General features: G+C 42.2%; 1 protein-coding gene across 1 annotated transcript in view; it reads left to right on the plus strand.

Moving 5' to 3' along the window:
* LOC122563072 (epidermal growth factor receptor kinase substrate 8-like) overlaps positions 1-10,105 on the plus strand; it is a 76,189-nt gene extending 66,084 nt beyond the window's left edge. The window contains exons 17-21 of the mRNA XM_043716449.1: positions 1,435-1,528; positions 4,749-4,859; positions 5,434-5,552; positions 6,144-6,260; positions 8,946-10,105. Coding sequence (XP_043572384.1) covers positions 1,435-1,528; positions 4,749-4,859; positions 5,434-5,552; positions 6,144-6,260; positions 8,946-8,952 — 448 coding nt within the window. The 3' untranslated portion in view covers positions 8,953-10,105. The remainder of the gene's footprint in view (positions 1-1,434; positions 1,529-4,748; positions 4,860-5,433; positions 5,553-6,143; positions 6,261-8,945) is intronic.
* Positions 10,106-24,393: the final 14,288 nt, after the last annotated feature.

The raw sequence follows: 24,393 nt of genomic DNA on the forward strand, positions 1-24,393 counted from the left end.
GGGGGGGGGGGGGGCGGGGGGGAGCATGGCGGTGGTGGTGGGACTGGGGGAAAGCAGCTGAGAATGCGACAGACAGATGAAAGTGAGAGAGAAGGTGATAGGTCAGAGAGGAGGATGAAGCGGATAAATGGGAAAGGTGATTTACAGGTCAGGAGGGCGGTGCCAAGTTGAAGGGTTACTGTGGGGTGAACGGAAACGAGGAAATAAGTGAAATCCAAACATGATCAATGTGGATTTCACCAGTTTCCTTATTTCCCCTCCCCCCACACTATCCCAATCCCAAGCCTCCAACTTGGCACTGATGAAGGGCTTATGCCCGAAACGTCAATTCTCCTGTCCCTCAGATGCTGCCTGACCTGCTGTGCTTTCCTAGAACCATACTCTCGACTCTGATCACCAGCATCTGCAGTCCTCACTTTCTCTCAGTCACATTTTATGCTGAATTTCAGTGAATCTCAACCTGTTAGTCAAGACGTTATTGATGTTGAAAGATTATAACATGCTTATTTTGACTTGAATTGAGCAGCAAGAGGCTGACTTGGACAGGAAGCACCCTGATCTCAGCAATATTAAACCTGGGTGCGTATAAAACCTGGGCAGCTGATTATCTAGTGGTATTATCATCAGACTATTAATTTAGAAACTCAGTTAATGTTCTGGGGATCCCGGTTTGAATCTCCACCATGACAGATGCTGGAATTTGAATTCAATAAAAATATCTGGAATTAAGAATCTACTGATGACCGTGAATCCATTGTCAAGTGTCAGAAAAACCAATCTGTTTCACTCATGTTCTTCAGGAAAGTAAATCTGCCATCCTCACTTGGTCTGACCTACATATCTCTCCAGACTCACAGCGATGGTTCCCTCTCAACTTCCCTCAACAATCACTGCAAAGGTTCAGGAGACAACTCACCTCCGTCTTCTCAAGGGCAATTCGGAATGGGGTAGTAATTGCTGGTCAGCCAATGACACCCACAAGTGAATGAAATAACCTATGGGTCATACTTGCCAAGCTAACAGCCAATTCTCAGTCTCCTCCCAAACCCCTGCCATTCCATTGCCCACCTGCTCCTGAGAATCGACAATGTCAAGCAGTAGGAGGGGTGACCAGCAGCTGGCATTCAAATGTGTGGCAGAGGAGATGTTTCTGGTTGGGGACACATGCACTTCTTGGACCCAGGAATGAAGTCAGGGAGAATGTCATTTATTTTTTCCACTTTGGACCTCTTCAAGTTCCTCTTCCTGGAAGGCTTGGCTTCTGAGGTAACTGCAAAGGCATCTCCTCTCAGGCCTTTGATTGGAGAGACGTGCCTAATGTCCCTGGTTGAGCATTCATCTGGGGAGCAGGGTTGAGGTTGTTCCACTGGTTAAAAGGATTAAGGGAAAATGCCAAACTCAGATCACTAGTTGGTTTCTGTTCTCTTACGACAGGCCACAGAAGGATCAACAATTTGCCAAAGCAATGTACGATTTCATGAAAAGAAAAACCAGGGAACTCACAGTCATGAAAGGTGATGTTCTTGAGGTGAGGAAAGTGTAATGTGCTGGTTTTAGAATTCTAAAAGAGATACAACGATTACAGGGATAATAATAGACACAAAAACACCCATCAGGAAAGATTGGACAGACTGATGACGTCTTCTCTAGGAAGGAGTATGCTAAGGGGTGATCTGCTAGAGGGTTTTAAAAGTATGAAAGGGTGGAAACAGGAAAAAAATGTCTCTATTTATGGAGAAGTTCAAAATCTGAGGTGCATATTAATATATACAATAGTTACAAATAAGGAGATTCAGAAAAAAATTTAAATAAATAAAGATTGGAGTTAATATGTTTCATAACCCTGGGGCATCCCTCAGTAGTCATGGAGTAATCTTTTGAAGTATAGATACTGCTGTAACATTCACATATTGACCAGATGATCTGTCTTGTGATATTGATTTATGGAGAGATATTGGTTACAGGGTCAGCACAGTGGCACTGCTGCCTCACAGCGCCTGAGACCTGGGTTCAATTCCCGCCTCCATGTGGAGTTTGCATATTCTCCCCGTGTCTGCGTGGGTTTCCTCCAGGTGGACCAGCTTCCTCCCACAGTCCAAAAATGTGCAGGTTAGGTGAATTGGCCATGCTAAATTGCCCATAGTGTTAGGTGAAGGGGTAAATGTAGGGGAATGGATCTGGGTGGGTTGCTGTTTGGAGGGTCGGTGTGGACTTGTTGGGCTGGAGGGCCTGTTTCCACACTGTAAGTAATCTAATCTAATAATATGTTTGCTTTTCCTTTGAAATGGTACCACGGAACCCTTTGGATCAACCTGCAAAGATCTCAGTTTAAAATTGCATCCACAAGCCAATATGTCCAACACTCTTTGAATCAAAATGTTTATGCTTAGGAACAGGAATTGAATCAACATCCTTCAGGGTTGAGCGGATGTGGGGTTGAGGTGGGGATGTTGGGCAGGGTGCTGTCAACTGAGCTGTACCTGACATGACTCGAAGAGGAGGTTAGAATATTGAACTTCGTACCACATAGAGTAGTTGAGGTTAGTACTGAAGGTGCAGTTAATGAGAAGTCAGATAAACACACAAGGGGAAAAGAAATAAAAGGTCATATTGATGTGATTAGATGAACTGAAACTTTAAGGTTCTGCTGGTCTGTTGTGACTCAGTGTCACACTGCACAGAGCAATTAATCACCAACCTCTACAAAAATGAGAACAGGAACTCGTTTTACCAGCAATGCCCACATGCCAGAAACTTCAGAATGTTCAACCTAGAATTGCCTCAACATGAATGGTAAAGTTCAAAGTCATTTTTGTAACTTATGATCCAACTTTATTTATTTCCCAAACTGGTATTTAACTGTGTGGTGAATGTTAGAGTCTAGAAACTGTGGTCACACCTCCAGCATTTTCAGGTCAGTTGTAATGCATTCAATATAGAGAATGGCGCTTTGCTAAGCTAACAGAAAGTCCAAGCTCAAGAAGAGGTTGAAGGATTTAAGGGCAAACTATGTATCAAGGAGAAAGGAATAACAGGGTTATGCTTTTGGGGGGTTGGGTGAAGAAGGTGGGAAGAGAGGTGTGTGTGGAACATATATACCAGCATCCATCCATTTTTTGATCTCAATATTTTATAGCTTTGTATGCAACTGGGCCCCCTACTGCACCAATGGCAATGAGTTTGTTTGCAATATTCATGGCTTGATTAAATGCAGTCAACACGGGCTTTGTGAGGGGCAGGTCATGCCTCAAAAACCTTATCGAGTTCTTTGAGGATGTGACTAGAAAGGTTGATGAGGGTCGAGCTGTGGATGTAGTGTATATGGACTTCAGCAAGGCATTTGATAAGGTTCCCCATGGTAGGCTCATTCAGAAGGTCATAAAGAATGGGATACAGAGGAATTTAGCTGTCTGGATACAGAATTGGCTGGCCAACAGAAGACAGAGAGTGGTAGTAGAAGGAAAATATTCTGCCTGGAAGTCAGTCGTGAGTGGTGTTCCACAGGGCTCTGTCCTTGGGCCTCTACTGTTTGTATTTTTTATTAATTACTTGGATGAGGGGATTGAAGGATGGGTTAGCAAGTTTGCAGGCCACACAAAGGTTGGAGGTGTCATTGACAGTATAGAGGGCTGTTGTAGGCTGCAGCGGGACATTGACAGGATGCAGAGATGGGCTGAGAATTGGCAGATGGAGTTCAACCTGGATAAATGCGAGGTGATGCATTTTGGAAAGTCGAATTTGAAAGCTGAGTACAGGATTAAGGATAAGATTCTTGACATTGTGGAGGAACAGAGGGATCTTGGTGTGCAGGTACATAGATCCCTTAAAATGGCCACCCCAGTAGACATGGTTGTTAAGAAAGCATATGGTGTTTTGGCTTTCATTAACAGGGGGATTGAGTTTAAGAGCCGTGAGATCCTGTTGCAGCTCTATAAAACTTTGGTTAGACCACACTTGGAATACTGCATCCAGTTCTGGTAACCCTATTATAGGAAAGATGTGGATGCTTTGGAGAGGATTCAGAGGAGGTTTACCAGGATGCTGCCTGGACTGGAGAGCATTTTCTTATGAAGAGAGGTTGACTGAGCTCGGACTTTTTTCATTGGAGAAAAGGAGGAGGAGAGGGGACCTTATTGAGGTATACAAGCTAATGAGAGGCATAGATAGAGTCAATAGCCAGAGACTATTTCCCCGGGCAGAAATGGCTAACATGAGGGGTCATAGTTTTAAGCTGGTTGGAGGAAAGTATGGAGGGGATGTCAGAGGCAGGTTCTTCACACAGAGAGTTGTGAGAGCATGGAATGCGTTGCCAGCAGCAGTTGTGGAAGCAAGGTCATTGGGGACCTTTAAGAGACTACTGGACATGCACATGGTCAAAGAAATTTGAGGGTGCAAACATGAGGATCAATGGTCGGCACAACATCGTGGGCTGTTCTGTGCTGTACTGTTCTATGTTCTATGTTCTGTGATCTATGTTCTAATATTAAATGATGCCTGTTCCAAACCCAGCAGGCGGTTGGTTGGAGATTTCCCCTATTTTACTGAGTGAAGACAATCAGTCTGCCACTTTGATCTCAGGTTGTAACCCATCTGGTCCTCATCAAATGTAACCTTGTTTATCATCATGTTCTAATGGCTCAGTTAGATCTCAATGCCTTAACAAAGTATTCGGTTCTGCTTCATGTTTCCTTAGCCATTGTGAACTGTGACACAGGTAAAGCTTCACTGATACAGCTTGTACCTTTCAGGTATTGGAGGCCTCGAAGCAGTGGTGGAAAGTGAAGAACCTGAATGGTTCCATTGGTTACGTACCCTCCAACATCATGCAGTTAATGAATGAGGAGGACTCCCTTCCTTCGGTAAGTAAACCTTGCAGCTTATTTAAAAAACGAAGTGTAGGTGATTATTTATGATAGGTGGATGGATGTGCATGTCAAAGCAGCATGGTTGACCCAAACTGCAACTACTGTTGGAGGTATGAGTGCGCAATGCAGTAAGAACCTCTCCCCTAACAGGATGATCTTACTGTCCCCCTTGGGGTTGTGACTTCCTCCCCTCTCTCAGCTTGTCTACCATCTCCAGATCATGTATCACTTCCCACTCCCAATCCTTATGAATGTACGGTCAGAGAACAAGCGTAGGTCATCCATAACTTTCACTGCCAGCTGCAGTTTCTTCCTCCATTTGACTAGTTGTCAGATAAGAAACAGTGCTAATAAGTATTAATGGAGTCTTACAATTAATTTTGGGCACTCAGGTCATTTTCAGAACCCCCACCCTTTCCCCTTTTTGGGCCTTATGTATTTGTCTCAACCTCCGTACAACCTCAATCCAAGTGTGAAGTGTAATGTAATTTAAATGTATAATTAAATCTTCACTGGTTTGTTTAATCCCCTGTGGTAATCTCTCTTGTGCCATCTGATTTTTTTATAGCATGTTAATAACAATCGTGCTTTTCAATATCGCTCCTATACTGATTCACCTGATTTGTCAGTCCACTTCACACCCAGTGAGGTGACATCTTGGCTCCAGAAGAAAGGCTTTTCAAGAATGTAAGTACAGGTCATGCTGTTCTATGAACTCAACCACTTTCAAAACCACTGCAATATCATCATCAAACATGCTCTTTGTTCCTTTGTTTTTCACACTTAACTAATTGTGAAGTGGATTTTTCACAGCTTCTATCTCTATTCTTTGTGAAATTTGGTCCTGATCCATTTCAGTTTGCAATGCCATGTCAGGTACAACACCCACTCAGTTCCGAATTTTAAATATTGCTAAAAGGAGACATGGATCAAAACATGTCATTGTGTACTCATCAGGACTGAAATGCAAGAAAACCAAGTTTAGAAAGGGAATGATACAGCAGTGGAAGAGGGTGCTGAGTGGCTGAACTATAGTTGAATTGGATATGTTAACTTTTATCTTAGTTAAGTAAATTCAAACCAGGCAAACTCACTGCAATTAGTCAGCATATTGTACTGGGGATACAGCGGGGATGGGCTATCTCCATAGTGATGTCTTATTGAAAAAGGTGCATTATACAGGCATATTCCACTTTCTGACAAAGAACAGGGCTCTGAATGTGATCTGTCCTCCTTGTGTGTTCTGTTCATCAAGTGGATCTTTTTCTCCTTCCGCAGTACTGTGAGGTCTCTGGGGGCTCTCACTGGTTCTCAACTAATGAGTCTAACTAAGGAAGAGTTGAAGATGATTAATAACATGGAAGGACCCATTGTCTACAATGAGATTCATGGAGGGTAAGAAAACATGAATGTTTTGCACTCCGTCAACCATTCTCTTTCCCCAACCAATGTTCAATGTTATATTGATTTAAACATGATATTGGATAAGATTATAAACCCAGATCTACCCAGCCCTCTCAGATGGACATAAAAGATCCCGTGAAATTGTTGGAATAAGAGTAAGGAAATGCTCTATCTGTTGGCTGATACACATACCCCTTCTCCCCCAAAATACCACCTAAATAGATTACCTGGCCATTTATCTTATTACTGTTTGTGAGAGCCTGCTATGTACAAATTGGCTGCTGCATGTCTCTCCGATGTTACAATGAGCACATGTCAGAAATAGTGTGGCTGGAAAGCACTTCAGCAAAGAGTAACAGTGGCTCAGTTACTAGCATTGCTGCCTCACAGCACCAGGGACCTGGGTTTAATTCAGCCTTGGCTGACTATCTGTGTGGGTTTCCTCTGAGTGCTCCGGCTTCCTCCAACAGTCCAAAGATGTGCAGGTTACGTGGATTGGCCATGCTACATTGCCCCTTAGCGTCCAGGGATATGCAGTCTAGGTGGGTTAACTATGGTTAAAAACTCCTTGTGGGGTTATGGGGTGAGATGTTCTTTGGAGGGTCAGAGCAGACTTGATGGGCTGAACGGCCTCTGTCTGCACTATAAGAATTCTATAAATGATACTGTATCATTTTTCATGATGTAATTTTTGCTCTGTAATAATAAGAAATGATTATACACAACATTTAAACTATGGAATGATTACCCCTCTGATTTAAATAGTTCCTTGAATTTTCTATTATTCAATGCATTTGTATATATTTGAGAAAACTCAGTGAAGTGTCAGCATTCACAGTTTAAGATGAAGAGGTCACAAAGATAGAAAATGTGATCATGCAGAGCCAATGCTTCAGCACTTAAATTGTAAAAGCTTTTGAATTGTAGATGTGAAAGATTAAGGGGGGAAAAAGAGTTTTCCGGTTTGAGTTTCTGAAAGAGAACAAACTTTAGAAGGTTTACTTGCTTGGAATGACAGGAAAACTCTGCATCTTCCCACTCACTGGTCACTCCACCCACTCCCAGCCCCTTCTCGTCCCTCACACCCATCACCCTGGGAAAAATTCCCCCACTTCTCCCTCTCACATACAACAATTATCGATGAACAAATAGGGCACCCCAACTCTCTAACAGTATATTGCCCAATAACCTTTGAGCTTAAGTACAATTGACTCCAAACACCACATTATTTCAAGTCTGTACAATGTTTAGGAATGATCCCAGAGCATGGCTCTGTGAACAGCAAGTGGCCAAACTGCAAGCTGTTTTCAGCAAATGTGTGTATGATATAAGGTGCATGGACCTTTAAGCATGCTCTTAAACTTCCATCAATAACTACCACTTTGAGATCACTCTACAAACAGCACTCGTATGGAAGATGCACTATCCATTGTCTTCAAACTGAAGTCTCCTTCTTTGTCACCCTAACTTCAAGCGTAGAATCTACCTTATTGTTTCACCAATCCTTGTGTTTGATTGGCTTGTTTAGTTTGAGAAAAGAACAGAGCAATACTGAAAGAAATCTAAGATAAGAAGCACTGGTCAGAAAAAAAGTTTCAACCATAGTGCAGATTATTGTAATAAATATAAGAAACAAAAATGCCTCAAGACCGATCTCAATAAAAATGGTTTTGATGTTTGTTCACATCAGATTAGATTCCCTACAGTGTGGAAACAGGCCCTTCAGCCCAACAAACCCACACCAACCCTCTGAAGAGTAACCCACCCAGACCCATTTCCCTCTGACTAATACACCTAACACTATAGACAATTTAACACGACCAACTCACCTGACCTGCACATCTTTGGACTGTGGGAGGGAGTCCATGCAGATATGGGGAGAATGTGCAAACTCCACACAGACAATTGCCTAAGGCTGGAATCAAACATAGGTCCCTAGTGCTGTGAGGCAGCAGTGCTAACCACTCAGCCACCGTGCTGCTCAGGCCTTTGATGAAAAAATCAGGAATTTTGACCAAAACCTTGACCAGGGAGGTAGTTTTTTTGGTAAGTCATGGAGTCGTAGAGTCATACAGCACAGAAACAAACCCTTTGGTCCAACCAGTTCATGCTGAAAATAATCCCAAACTAAATTTCTGCTCCTGGTTCATATCCCTTCAAACCTTTCCTATTCACATACTAATCCAAATGCCTTTGTCTTACAAGAGAAATGTTTAGAACTTTAGTGAGATAATTCCAGGGTTTAGGAGTCTATCACACCAGCCAGTGGTGGAACGGTTAAATTCATGGCTTTGGAGCATGGATATTCAAGACTTTTCGATCTGGAAGAGTTTACAGGCAGGTAGGGACAAGACTATGGAGTGATTTGTAAATAAAAATAAGGATTTTAAATTTAAGGCATTGTCACTCCAGGAGCCAGTGAATTTCAGTGAGCATGGGGCTATCGGGGATGGTGATGGGACTTAGTGTGAATTAAGATATAAACCTCAGAGTTTTGAACGAGCACAAATTTATGTAGGCTGGAAAGCGAGGGGTCTGCCAGGAGAAACTAGGAATAGTCCAGGGGTAATAAAGGCATGATTGAAGGGTTTTAACAATGCAAATCGGTAGTGAGAACAACATGTACCCAATTCGATTTTAATGAAGAAAAATAACATTTTGCCTCTTGCTTTACAGGCGGTAGGTGACCCAGACAGTCAATGTCCCATGTACATAGAAACTAAAGAAGGCCAACAGAGGACAGGCAATCTGCATCAAAGAAGCCCAAATTTAAACAGTGTTGTGGATCTAACTACAGGGACGACTCTGTTTCGATCCATACATCAGTATTTAGCTGTAAACAAGATTTAAAGAGAAAAGTGAAATCAGTTGATTAAACACAAGTTATTTGCAATTGATAAGCACAAACACCTGTTTCTGCTTGAAGTTTCCATTTTCCCAAGATGTGAGGGCTCACGCAAAAGCAAAATGTTTGACACTGAAACTTTGTTCCTCATGTACTTTGTTCACTGAAATAAATGGGTCCAAATACAGGCAAGCATTGATTTTCACAACCAGTGAGTGTCTCTGAAAGAGAGAGCTGACTTTTTTATGAGAATTTGTTGATGATATTGTAGCAAACTGTACGCAGGAGTATAAGCTGTTAGGGTTAGACAAAGGCATATGGAGGTGGTTGATGTTTTGCATAAACCCATTGGGCTGAATTGTCTGTTTCTGCACTGTACAATTCTGAGTAGTGGGTGCATTGTTGCAGTACATAGAATTTTACAGTACAGAAGGAGGTCATGTGACCCATGTCCACACTGGCTGCTGAAAGAGCTACCCAACCAGTCAGTCCCAATCTCTGGTCCTATCGTCAAGAAATTATAGTCTTGCCGGGCTGCATTCTCATTAGAGAGACACCAGGTGATGGTTTAACCCAAGGCTCCCATGCCTCAGCTGAAGGGAGATGTTGAGGAGAAAAGTCCATCATGGTAATCTCAGCCAGTGCAGGGATTGAACCCACACTTCCAGTGTTACTCTGTATTGAAAATCAGCCATCCAGCCAACTGAGCTAGCCAACCCCACTTTACACAGAGCAAACATTATCAAATCTACATTGCATGTGATTTGATTAATTGGAAATCTGGATGACTATTGGTAGAGACGAGATGAAAAGTACGACAGGTGATTTAGTGCATGTAAAAAGCTGTTCAGTTGTGTGTGATAACACTTCTGGTTTGAATGGCACAATAGCACAGTGGTTAGCACTGCTGCCTTACTGTGCCAGGGAGCTGGGTTCGATTCCAGCCTTGGGTGACTGTCTGTGTGGCGTTTGTGCATTCTCCCTGTGTTCTTGTGGGTTTCGTCCCACAGTCCAAAGATGTACAGGTTAGGGTGGATTGGCCATGCTAAATTGCCCATCGTGTTTGGGGATGTGCAGGTTAGGTGGATTAACCATGGGAGATGCAGGGTCACTGGGATAGGTAGAGGGGCTGAGTCTGGATGTGATGCTCTTCAGAGGATCGGTGAGGACCGGATGGTTGAATGGCCTGCTTTCACACTGTAGGGATTCTAAACATAATTTAGGGCTCTTGTGACGGAGTAGTAGTGGTAGGGAATTTGGGCTGGATATGACCAGCCTCTGCTTTGATGTTTTTCACTGCCTACAGTCCTACTGTTTTGGGAAACAAAAGTTATGCGGTGATGCAAAAGTTTTACCAACTGATTCAAAAGGGTTATGTCCTTAAATTAATGCAATGAAAGATATGGATGGCTGAAGTTGAACAACTCAACCTTCATTGCAGACCAGAGCTGTCAAGCCCATCTTGGATGATGGGCGTAATCTAATATCCTGGCACCGATACTCATTATGTTTAACAAATGTTATTAAAATGGAAGTATATAAATTGTTATGCCCTACACAATCATTTAATTGGTTCACCCTCCACTTCACCTTGATGATTATTTCACTTTCTGCTGGCAACTGAATTCCAAATGTGAGTCTGGGACCACTCCTAACACACAAATCCATGGAAGGTCTATGGGCTGGGTGTAGCTGTTCTGTGGATCACATGCTTGACATCCCCAGTACAGACTGTTCTGGCAGGGATTGAATGTGTTAGTCTATACACTGGACCTAAACAAGCAGAGACTTCGATCTGAGTAATGACCAACATCCATGTACGTCTGAATTATCTGTGTAATCGCAACCATTTCTTTGTGCGTTATGCTGTATCATACCAACTAAATCATAATAAATTATCATCTTTGATTGTATTCATTGCCTTTGCCCGAATTTAGATGTGAAGTGTGTATTCCAGATGTGATGGGACTGGTCAAACCATTCAACGTTAAGCAAAACACCATTTATTTAAACGTAAGTTAAAACAAAAGTAAAACAAATTTAGAATAACTTACCTTTTGGAACATTTAACCAAATAATAGACACAGTACCCATTACTAATTAACTATTCTAATATAGTAACATCCCATAAACATGACCCATAGCAAAAAGGCAAGTTTAGACACAGATTCTTACATGCAGTTTTCCAAATCAGGAGGAAAAAGAAATCAAGAAAATTCAGGGAAAGTAGCAGTTAGAGATCATTCACTGAAGCCTCCAACTCGTTTGAGACCTCAAAGGCTTCTGATGTTACTGAAAAAATAAAACCTCAGAAATCTGCATCTGTGGCAGCTGGCCACACCCATTCAGGCTGCTTCTATTGTTTCAACTTTTTAAAAAAAATTCAAAGCTCACAAGTGGTTTACTTGAGTAACCAGTTCAGTACCTTTACCTTACAACCTCCCTTCAAACAAAAACTCGGACAAAATAACCTTTGGAAGTGACAGCAGAATCACAACCTTTAGAATTGGGAAGCAATCAAATTGCTGTTAAGATCCTATTTCATTGAAACAAAGTTCTTACACAAGGCAAATAAAGGAGGGATGTTTCCCCTGGCTGGGGTATCTAGATAGTCTCACGTTAAGGGGCAGATCATTAGGAGTGAGATGGAGAGCAAATTTGTGAACCTTTGGAATGTGCAATGGATGTTCTACCAATGTATATTCACGTCAGAGATCAATAGGTATCAAGATACTAGGGATCAAGGGAAATGGAGATAGTCGGGGGGAACAGTGTTGAGAGACAAGATCAGCTGTGATGTAATTGAATGGTGGAGCAGGCTCAATGAGCCAAATGATCTACCCCTGCCCCTATGTCTTAATATTCCTTACAAAAGCTTTAAAGTGATCCTTTTGGAGATGCAAAGATTACCCAACATGTTCCTTGAACTATTTAATGGAGCTGATTTCCTCCAGGCCAATAATATGAGAGGGTAAAAGAATGAATATTCTTAAATCCATCCAGGGGGCAATTAGATTGAGAGACACAATGAAGTGCTGTAAACAGTGGCATAGGTAGGGAGGAAGAACTGGTTTAAAAGCCTTGAATATGGGACTGAAGGGGAAATGTGGGTAAGTGGAGTTGAGGTACAAATCAGCCGTAACCAAATGGAATGACATGACAGGTTTGAGAGACTGGATCATGCTCAAGGCCTCTGCATGTCTACAGCACTTGTTATTACATCAAATATTATTGTGTAGACAGAAGTGACAGACAATATACACACAGCAAGCACTACAAACAGCAATCACATAAATAAGCAGCAAATCAGATTTTAGAGACTGATGGAGGGATAAACATTGACCAGGATGCACCTGCTCAGCTTTGAGTAGTACCAAAAGATCTTTTATATCCATCTCAGAAGGAATAGCTAGATGGACCCTGATCAACATTTAAGCCAGAGCTCTAGGACTGCTATGTTCCCTCAGTTCTGCACTGAAGCGTCTGTGGTCTGTCTGGAACTTAACTTGAGGAGAGAAGTGTTATCACTGAGTTACTGTAACATTCAAAAACATGAAGTTAAAAAGTGATGTAAAAAATCCTTGTTTACTATCAATGAACGCTAAATGACTTCCCTATACTTTACATTTTAATTAATTATAATGTTTCTCAGTTCCTGTATTAAAACAGTAGACAAAAGAGTGTCACACAGGATGGTTATTTCTTGATCTCAGTGTTTAATAAAGGTTATGTTTGCTGAGTGGTCTATTCCTGCATCTATTTCTTATATTTTTTGAGTTTAGATTAGAGCTGCCTATTTCTAATATACCTGAGGTCGAACACAATTAGCTCAGGTGCCATAACATAAATAACACTAAGAACTGTGGAGATGAAAATCTAAAATAAGCACCAAATTGCTGGGGAAACTCAGCAGTCTGGTAACATCTGTGAAGGGAGAAACAGAGGTATAATTTCAAGTGCAGTGACTCTTCATAACGATTTTAAGAATTGTAGATGTAAGTGGGAAGGAACTGGGCAAGGAGAGAACCAATTTAATCAAAATAGGAAGAGGTAAATTCAGTGTGGCAGGGACGAGCAGAAACAATGGGTCTGTCCAGTCAGCCCTACTTGCGGATTTTGTTTTAATAGAATTGCGGATGTAAGTGGAAAGCCTAATTCTCGACCAGGTGCCAAGTGTGGTTTTGCTTGGAGCTGTATTAGTTGTGTGGCAGGAAACTTAATTGCAAAAATTCAAACATGGAGCTGCAGGATGGGTTGGGCTTCTAATAGCGAAGGGGCAGTGAGTTCAAAAACTCTGAGGCTGTTATAAAAGTGATTGATATATGTAAGATCAGAGAGAGTGAGGCTAAGTTGTTTTGTTGTTGGATTTCAGTTCAAACTGACAAAGAAAGTACTGAAAATGTGCCGCTGGAAAAGCGCAGCAGTACTGCCCGCAGACAACTAATTATATTTTTCTATAGGCCAGTCCTGATTGCTGATCCTGTAGAAGGGGATGGGTGTGTCATTTAAGCCTTTGATTATTTATTTCCGAATTACAATTCTAGTTATATTTATTGAGCAACAACTAGAGGCTGTGGATACTGATTGCATAGCTTAAGTTTACAGATTGACGCTGCAGCATGCGATGTATGAATCAAAGGCAACAACAAAGACTTTCTTAAAATAGAGTTTATTTCCATTTAAACAAAAATAGTAACGGTGAGATTGATGCTACCTATTTCTAGCTTTCAAAAGGCAAGTGACAATATACCACATAATAGACTTGTTAGCAAAGTTTATGCCCATGGGATGAAAGGGACTGGCAGAATGGATACAAAATGGACAGGAAGCAGAGTGGGGTGATGAGAGGGTATTTCAAGACTGGAAGGAAGTATACAGGTCAATACAGGGTCACTTCTATTTTGGATATATATCAGTGGCCTGATCTTGGAAATATATAGCACCATTTCAAAGTGATTGGAGAACAGGTCTTTACAGTGCACTTAGCTCAGAGCAGCAGCTGAGAGGTGGGGAGGGATACAATAACCGGTAAGCCTATAAATCTAGCAGGGTGCCGATAAAGCAGGAGCATCACGAGAATCTTCAGTGCGGCTACTCTTGATGTCATAAGTTCAAAAGGTGAGGAAGTCTGCGGTTTGATGAGTACTGGGCACCTGACAATAATTGGGAAGAAGTGAGGAGTGCAGGTGCTGGATTGCAATCGGTTTTTGGGAGGCTGGAGTGAATAGGTGTGAAGGAAGATGGACAGTTAGGACAGGTCAAAAGGACGGTGCCTAGTTGGAGGTTGTTTCTGGAATGAGGCGGGAGAGGGGAGATTTGGAAATTAGTGAAGTCGTTATTGACACTGTGTTGGCTGAAGGGTTCTCAGGCGGAAGACGAGGCAGGCAGGAGAGGGGAGATTTGGAAACTAGTGAAGTCGTTATTGACACTGTGTTGGCTGAAGGGTTCTCAGGCAGAAGACGAGGCTTTCTTCCTTCAGTTGTTGCATGGTTTGGATTTGGCGGTGGAGGAGGCCCAGGTCTTGCATGTCCTTGGAGGAGTGGGAGGAAGGGCAGTGGAGGAGCCCAGGAACTTGCTTATCGCCTGACAATTACTGGTTAACTTTTTTTATCCTACAGATTTAAGGCAGTGGGAACTTAGTTATAGTCAACCTTTTCATAACCTTAATGATAGAGTAGGAAATCTAACAAAATAAGTCTAATAATTGAAAGTCCATTGTAAATTTAAGAGATGTCTGAAGTGGCCATCCAAGTGGAATGTGTAGCTGGTCACACGTTGGGGAGTCCTGGATGCTTCCAGTGTCGTTGATGACCACATGTGCAGAACGTGCTCCCAGCAGCAGAAGCTGGAGGAAGACTCTGAGTCTTGGAGTTTGAGCAACGGTTGGAGTCACTGTGGCACATCCGTGAAGCTGAGAGTTAGGTGGCTAGCACATCTAGAGAGATGGTCACATACAGCTCAAAGGACTAGAGGATAGAAGGGAATGAGAGACCAGAAAGAACAGGCAGGGAGTGCAGGAATCCTCTGGAGTCCCACTCACTAACCAGTATTCCACTTCAGAGGTTGATGAGGGTGCAAATACCTCAAATACCATGATGCTTGACTGTACAGGGGTGGAGGAAGAAGGAAGGAAGAGCAGTCGTAATAGGGGATTCTTCAGTCAGGGGAAAAGACAGGCATTTCTGCTGCTGAAGATGTGACTCCAGGATTGTGTGTTGCCTCCCTGGGGTCAGAGTCAAGGGTGACACTGAATGGCTGCAGGGCAACCTGGAAGGATATGGTGATGAGTTAGAGGTTGTGGTACATGTTGGTATCAACGACATGGGCAAAGTGAGGAATGAGGTCTTGCATCATCAATTCTGGGAGCCAGGCAGTAGATTAAGACCTCAACGGTTGTAATCTCTGGATTATGCCTGGTGCCATGTGCTAGCAAGTTTAAAAATAGGAAATTAGGACCGATGAATGTGGGGCTCAAGAGTTGATGTAAGAGGGAAAGTTTTAGATTCAGGAATCACGAGGACTGTTTTTGGGGAAAGTGGGACATTTACAAATGTGATGGTCTGCACCTGAACCACATTGGGATCAACATCCTTGCAGGTAGGTTTGCTTGTGTTATTGGGGGAGGGGACACAGAAAATTGATAAAACAGAGATACATCATGCTACAGCAAACGAAGCAAGTCACAGTGAGTTCAAGTATCAAGAGAGTAAGGCAAGGCTGGAAGGTCTTTAATGCCAGGAGTGTAATAGTGAGTTAATGACATTGATTAACACATGGTAGTTTGATATTGTTGCCATCACAAAAACATAGTTGAAGGAAGGGTGGGACTGGTAATTTAACATTCTGGGTTATATGACCTTCAGGTGATCCAGAGGAGGGTATAAAAAGGTGGTGGTGTAGCACTATTAAATAAAGAATCAATTACTGCACTAAGCAGAGATGATATCTCGGAAGGGTCATCAAATGAGGCTTTGTGGGTAAAACTTAGCAATGTTAAGAGGGCAGCCACTTTACTGGGAGTGTATTATAGGCTCTCAAAGAGTCAGCAGGAAATAGAGGAGCAAATATCTCGACAGTTCACAGGGAAGTGTAGAAGTAATAACCAGGAAATTACACTAGAAAATTTCAACATTCCCTACATAAATTGGGATAGTTATAGTATTAAGGGTTTGGAGTGGAGGATTTTTGAAATGTACCAGAGGAGTTTTGTGTATCAATACATAGGAGGCCCAACAAAGGACAGCACAGTGCAGGATGTGGTTCTGGGGAATGAAGCTCGACAAGTGTTCAATGTGGGAGTGGGGGATCCTTTTAGCGAAAGCAACCATAACATGGTATGGTTCAAATTTATTCTGGACAAGGAAAACAAAGCCTAAAAAAGATGGGGGATGTCAGATTCTTTTAAAATAAAGCAGGATCTTGCCATTTTTGACTGGGGACTGCTCCTTGTGGGCAAGTCTACAGTGGAGCAGTGGGGGACATTTGGAAAGGAGCTGGGGAGATTGCAGGTCCAACATATATCCTTTGGAGGGAAATGTAGGAGCAGTAAGTTCAGAGAACTCTGGATGTCTAGGACAATTCCGGAAGAAGATGAGGAAGAAGAGAAGAGATTTTAGCAAGTCCAAAGGGAGCATTTCAGCCACGGCCCTAAAGAAATGCAGGAAGTGCAGGAAGGACTTTAAGAAAGCAATTTGAAGAGCAAAAAGATGCATGAAAAAGGACTTGAAAACAAGATTAGAAAGAATCCTAAGATATTTTTAAAAATCCATTATAGGGAAGAGGTTAGCCAGGGAAAGAATAGGGTCCATTAGGGACAAAGTAGGAAACCTGTCTGTGAAGCCACAGGATATTGGAAGGGTGTTGAATGAATACTTTCTTTGGTCTTCACTCTGGAACAGGAGAATGTAGGTACAGAATTCAGGAAAATGGACTGTAAAGAACTTACACGGTTTGACATAGGAAAAAAGGAAGGTAATGGAGGATCTGTTGGGCTTAAAATGGACAAATCTCCTGACCCAGATGAATTGCATCCCAGATGGCTGTGAGAGACGAGGCAGGAAATTGCAGGAAAGAATTAATATCCATTTGGAAAGCTGTGGGTTTATTATGCATAGTCAGCATGACATTTTCAGAGGGAGGTCATGCCTTAACAAATTTGCCAGAATTTTTTGAAAATGTGATCAAGTGTGTGGATGAGGGAAGTTCAGTTGATGTAGTTTATAGGGACTTTGGCAAAGCTTTTGACAAGGTCCCACATGTGAGAGTGATTGAGAAGGTTAAAGCACATGGAGTTGAGGGAAACTTGGCAAGGTAGATCACAAACTGGCTTTGCAATAGGGCACAAAGGGTCATGGTAGTAGAAGGCTGTTTCAGTGAGTGGTGTACCACAAGGATCAGTACTAGGACCCTTATTGTTTGTTATGTACAGAAATTATATAGATGAAAATGTAAGGGGAACGCTAAGCAAATTTGCAGATGACAACAACAGTGGCCAATAGTGAAGAAGATGGTTGTAGGTTACAGGAAGATATAGATGGGTTCGTCAGATGGGCAGACCAGTGGCAGATGGTATTTAATTTTGATAAGGATGAGGTGATGAACTTTGGAAGAAGAAACAATATGAGGGAGTAGTTAATGAATGGCAGGACACTGGGTAGCTTAGAGGAACAGATGGATCTTGGAGTAATTATTCACAGATTTGTGAATTCGGCTCAGCAAGTGAATAGGATTGTTATGAAGGCATATGGGACACTTGCTTTAATCAGTTATGGTAGAGAGTATAAGAGCAAGGAGGTAATGTTGGAATTGGACAGAGGGTTGGTTATGCCACAGCTGGGGTGCTGTATGCGGTTCTGGTCACCTGACTACAGGAAGGATGTGATTGCAGTAGAGGAGGTACAGAGGAGTCGAGAGTGTGGTGCTGGAAAAGCACAGCCAGTCATGCAGCATCCGAGGAGGAGGAGAATCGATGTTGCGGGCAGAAGCCCTTCATCAGGAATAAGGCTTGTGGGTCGGGTTTGAGAGATAAATGGGAAAGGGGAGGGGTTGAGGGGACATGGCTGGGAAAGTGATAGGTGGATGAAGGTAAGAGAGAAGGTGATAGGTCAGAGGGAGCAGTGATGGATGAGTCAGGAGGGCAGTCCCGAGTTGAAAGTTGGGACTGGGATAATGTGAGGGATGGGGAAATGAGGAAGCTGTTGAAATCCACATTTATCCCATGTGGTTGCAGAGTCCCAAGGCAGAATATGAGGTGTTCCTCCTCCAGGAGTCAGGTGGTAATGGTATGGCAGTGGAGGAGGTCCCAGACCTGCAAGTCCTTGACAGCTTGGGAGGGGGAGTTAAAGTCTTCAACCACAGGGTGGTGGGTTGTTTAGTGCGGGTGCCCCAGAGATGTTGTCTGAAATGTTCCACAAGTTGGTGTCCTGTCACTAGGTGGATTGGTGGGGGCAGTATGGACCTAACAAGAGAGTCATGGGGGGGAATGGTCAGACCTGGACTCCCTTGTCAGGTCCACGCCCCTCACCAACCCACCCTCCACTTCCAGCACCTTCCCCTGCCACTGAAAGAAGTGCAAAACCAGTGCCTAAACCTCCTCCCTCACCTCCATCGAAGGCCCCAAGAGATCCTCCTGCATCCGACAGAGATTTACTTGTACTTCCACACACGTCATCTACTGTATCCGTTGCACCCGATGTGGTATCCTCTACACTGGGGAGACAGGACACCAACTTGCGGATCATTTCAGAGGACAACTCTAGGACACCTGGACTGACCAACCCCATCATCCTGTGGCTGAACACTTCAACTCCCCCTCTCACTCCCTGAAGGACCTGCAGGTCCTGGGCCTCCTCCATCACCAAACCCTAACCACCTGACACCTGGAGAAAGAATGCATCATCTTCTGCCTTGGGACCCTCCAATCACACAAGATTAATGTGGATTTCACCAGTTTCCCCATTTCCTCTTCCCCCACCTCATCCCAGTCCCAACCTTCCAACCAAGCACCACCCTCTTGAACTGTCCTACCTATCCATCTTCCTTCCCACCTATCTGCTCCACCCTCCCCTCCAACCTATCACCTTCACCCCCACCTTCATCTACCTATCACATTCTCAGCTACCTTGCCCCCCAGCCACACCTCCATCCCATTTATCTCTCAGCCCCCTTGGGCCACAACCCTCATTATTACTTTTCTTGATCTATTACAGACAGAAACTTGTGCAAGGAAAAGTTTCAAAATTTTGCAACTTTGACACAAAACATGCAAGTACAGTATTACGACAGACGTTGGAGGAGTGTACTGTTTGCTTTCCTACACCTACTCCTCTACTTGTCACAACAAATATCCAATGTAACCAACTGGTGAGATGAAAAAGTATGTAGTTTTCAGGTTCAATATTAAGAATGGGCCAGCCAGGTTTCCTGAGTGAAGATGAATAACTGATTTATTATGGAGAAAAAAATCTGAAACAAAGACGCAATATTGACAATCAGTTTGGATTACATAAATATATCGCTTTTTAAAAGAAACTGCTAGGCAGTTGAGGCTGAAATGTTCAAATATCTGGTAAGAAATCCTGCAAAAACTGCTTGAAACTGAGTTTAGGGAATTTGTATTTACTCCAAAGTTAAAGTGTAGGGAGTTGAGTTTACAATTTGTTTCAGGTGTCGTAGAGAGAGGTACCAAATGAAGAAGAAAGCATCTAGTATTGCTTAAATCAACCTGTTCAAACACACCTCCAGGGCAAGTGCAACTTGAACATAGACACTACCACTACACCACAGGGTTCTTTGGATAATGCATCTCATGAATGCACATCAATTTACTGAAAGAAGATTAGTCACTGTTACATTAGCTTGAGCAAAAGCCTTTATGTGGAGGTAGTGGCAACTCCATACTGAGACTTGGGTATTTGTAAAACCAGTGCTGGGTTGAAAGGGGTGCTTGAATTCTTTTCTGGTGTTTGTAAAACAATCTTTCCAACCTTTTTGTCTCATGTAATTTGGTTGTGAATCGTTTTTATTGAATAAATACTTTATTTGTGGCGTTAAAAATACATCGGTGGACTCAAATGTATTCAGTAACAGACTTTCATAGCTAAATCAAAATGTCTGACAAGCCAGGATTTGATTTATTCAGTGTTAAAATTAGTTGGGGTTAGAACACTAACACACACTAGTCTAAGGAGAAATGCAAAAAAAGTAAAAGTCAGAGTGTAACTTTAAAGTACTCTGACCAAGTAATACTTAAACTGACAAATAAAAGACAAGTCACTGATAATTGTGAAATTATTTTATGCAAACTACTGGGAGTGGAACAGCTGTAGCTGACTGAATTGTCTTTTCTTCTGACTGGGGGGAGATTTCAAGCTCCAAGAACGCTCCCCAAATGGTAAAGATAACTTTCAGTAAGTTTGCAGCTCCCTGATTTTGTTGAGAGGAGTTGCAAAGAAAGGAGGGGAGGTGGGGGTGGTTGGGGGGTGGGGAGCAATGGGCTGTTCTTCTCAGGCACCTTTCAAGTTTCCTTCTTTGAGTTTAAACATGCATTAGTCTTATCCCATTCACAAAATAGGACTTATTTTCCTGAAGGTTCTTCAAACTGCATTTTCAAACTCCATCTGAATTCTCTACTTCTTTCAGGTGCAACATTGTTGCTGTTACAACTAATGCCTTTTCCTTAGCAAACTGTTCTTTGCTTTAAAGTCCAAGGTATATTAATTTGGGTCTATATGAAACATTAATATTTGGATCATATGTCTTCATAACAATAGTGTACTGTAAGGTGGATATTGATAAATTTCAAAAGTAGAACATCCTTTATTATTACCGTGTATTCAAGTACAGAAGCACAGGAGTCCAGTGAAACGTTTTACAATGTTATCTCTTATGGTGTCATGTTAGGTACAAGTACAAGGTACAAATCTTAGATACAAAAGAGGAATAAAAGAAGGAAAGCAGTTGCATTACTTTACGGTGTTTAAAGAATAAGTTAGAAATAAGACATAGTTGGGATGGACATTACAGTCAGATGAAACAACAATTTCAAATAAACATTACATTTCGGTAGTCAAGCAAAGGAGCTTCCACATGGTTTGACTGCCCACACCAGACCCCAGACCAACAACCATCTTTGCACCCCTCCAAGCCTTCCGCACCAGCTCTCAGCTGCTCCAATATAGGTTTTTCTGGGACTGTTTCCCCGCACTGACCTCTGCTCAGGACTGCTTCTCTGCATCAGCCACTGCTCCGGCATTGCTTCCCTGCACCGGCCGCTATTCCACCGGACCGTTGGATGTAGAATGAATTGTGGAATGGCTGGATAGATGGGAAATGCAATTTAACACCAAGAAATGCACATCTTTTATAGGAAGGACAACGAGAAGCAAAATAAACTAAAGTGCCAATTCTAAAGAAGGTTAAAGAACAGAGAGTATCAGGGAGTATCTGGCAATGCATGTTGGGAAAGTCTTTAAATGGGCAGATGGATTTCTAGACTTTATAAAGACAGGCATAGGAATGTGCTCACAAGAAAGTTGTAATAAATATTTATAAAGCACTGGATTGGTCTCAACTGGTACATTGTGCTCAATTCTGGACACCATACTTTAAGAAGGATGTGAAGGCTTTCAAGAGGGTCCAAGTGATGAGGGATTTCAGTAACATGGACAAACTGGAAAAGCTTGGGTTTTCCATAATGGACAACAAGGGAGATTCAGTTGAGATTTTCTAATTTAGGACAGGTTTTGATAGAGAAATTGGAAAGCACTGCTCCCATTGGTGGAAGGGTTTAGAAATAGAGGGCACAGCTTTACAGTAGTTGGCAAAAGAAAGTATCAAAAGCTAAATCAAAGGAGACAACTTTTTTTTGTCCTGTGATTCAGCTGACCTGTTTGTCTTAAAGGCAGTCTGCCTCTTTTAGAGTGAAGCTGTATTCAGTGGAATGGATTTGCTACTGGCTGCCTAAACCAGCAATGACTGCATAAATGGAAAGGTAGGCAAGAGAGCTGCTAGACCCACAGATAAGGTACTGGAGAGCTTGGAAGTGGAAATGGAGCAGAGAGGAGGTAATATTGCTGGTGGGGATGGAAGGCATGTGGACCTCAAAGAATATGTATAAGATGGTGAGATCAGGAGGTCATGGGAGTTAATGCATTGAATCATGTCCCAATGACTCGTACCCAATTCAACACAAGGTTTAATGACTGCACATGACTGGTTAAATACAATTAATCTGCTGCCAAAGGGCCTCATACCAAATGTATCATTTGCCTCTCACACTGCTGCATGCACCAGACCCCTACCCCTCAACCAACATCACTCTCTGACAATCATGACTCACTCCCAAAATCCAGACACTGTACCTCACCTCCAATATATTCCATTGGTGCCAACCCAACGCCCAATTTCTGCCTCTTCAACTGTAGCAGGCATGTCACCCAAACACAGTGCCCTATCTCCACACCTTGGTCAGTGCCCTTTTCAAGACGACACCTCACAGGGAACACACAAGATGCAATGGGGGTGGGGGTGGGGGTAAAGGTGGGGGTGATATGTACCTCTCTCACTAGAACCGATACTACAGACCCTGACCAACCAGTTGCCAGTAATCTGGAATGTAACAACTGGAAGGGTGGCAGAGGGAAATTCAGTAGCAACTTCCAAAAGAGAATTTCATAGGTATTTGAAATTTGTAAGTTCACAGAGATGTAAGTACAGGAAATGGGACTGAGTGAGATTATTTTTGTTTTGTATGATTTATATAAATCAACATGGTATTAAATGTTAAACTAAATAGACTTTAGTCTTTATTCATCTCACAAAATTGATGAATATTTATGACTCATTCACGGGATGTGGACATGTATCATTGGCTAGCATTTATGACATATCCCTGGGGAAGATTTTTTGAGAAGGTAAGAACCTCCATGTTGAATCAACTGAATGGCTTGCTAGACTATTACTGAGGTGTTGCTCAGATTACAAAGGTCTTGGTCATCTGGTATTATCACTAGACTATTAATCCAGAAACCCAGCTAATGTTCTGCAGGCCCAGTTTTGAATCCTGCCACAGCAGATGGTAGCACATGAATTCAATAAAAATCTGGAATTAAGAATCTAATGAAGACCATGAACTGTTGTCAACTGTTGGAAAACCCAGGCTGGTTGACTGATGTCCCTCAGGAAAGGGAACTGCCATCCTTACCTGGTCTGGCCCACATGTTGTGATTTGGAGATGCCGGTGTTGGACTGGGCTGTACAAAGTTAGAAAATCACAGAACACCAGGTTATAGACCAACAGGTTTAATTGGAAGCACACTAGCTTTCGGAGTGTCGCTCCTTCATCAGGGGATAGTGAAGGGCTTAAATCTAAGGCACAGAATTTATAGCAAAAGTTTATAGTGTGATGTAACTGAAATTATACATTGAAAAATACCTTGATTGTCTGTTGAGTCTTTCATCTGTTAGAATACCATGATAGTTTCACTTCTTTCATGTGTAAATCACAAAACCTTTTTTTAAAAGTTGCATTCTCAGTTTAGTTGTAACAATGGGTGTTAGCTAGACAATATGTTGAAGGTGTTGGCCCCCTGTGTTCTCTGTCTATGACCTGATGTTTAGATTGATTCTAATCTAAAAAGTGAGTTTTACGTGAATTCATGCAATTTTTGAGCTCAGAGTTTTACATGAATTCAGAGAATTCATGTTAAACATGAATTCACATAGAACAGAGAACTCAGGGGGCTAACACCTTCAACATATTGTCTAGCTAACACCCATTGTTACAACTAAGCTGAGAATGCAACTTTTAAAAAAAGGTTTTGTGATTTACACATGAAAGAAGTGAAACTATTGTGGTATTCGAACAGATGAAAGACTCAACAGACAATCAAGGTATTTTTCAATGTATAATTTCAGTTACATCACACTATAAACTTTTGCTATAAATTCTGTGCCTTAGATTTGTGCCCTTCACTATCCCCTGATGAAGGAGCAGCACTCCAAAAGCTAGTGTGCTTCCAATTAGACCTGTTGGACTATAACCTGGTGTTGTGTAATTTTAACTTTGGCCTACATGTGACTCCCAACCCCATGTGGTTGACTCTTAACTGCCCTCTGGGCATTAGAGATGGGCAATAAATGCCAACCCAGCCAGTGTCACCCATATCATAATAAATTAAATAGAGGTCCTGATGTTGTACTGGGATGGACAAAGGCAAAAATCACACAATACCAGTTTATAGTCCAACAGATTTATTTGAAAATACAAGATTAAGCTTG

The sequence above is a fragment of the Chiloscyllium plagiosum genome, chromosome 26 (assembly GCF_004010195.1).
Source record: "Chiloscyllium plagiosum isolate BGI_BamShark_2017 chromosome 26, ASM401019v2, whole genome shotgun sequence".
NCBI classification, from domain to species: domain Eukaryota; kingdom Metazoa; phylum Chordata; class Chondrichthyes; order Orectolobiformes; family Hemiscylliidae; genus Chiloscyllium; species Chiloscyllium plagiosum.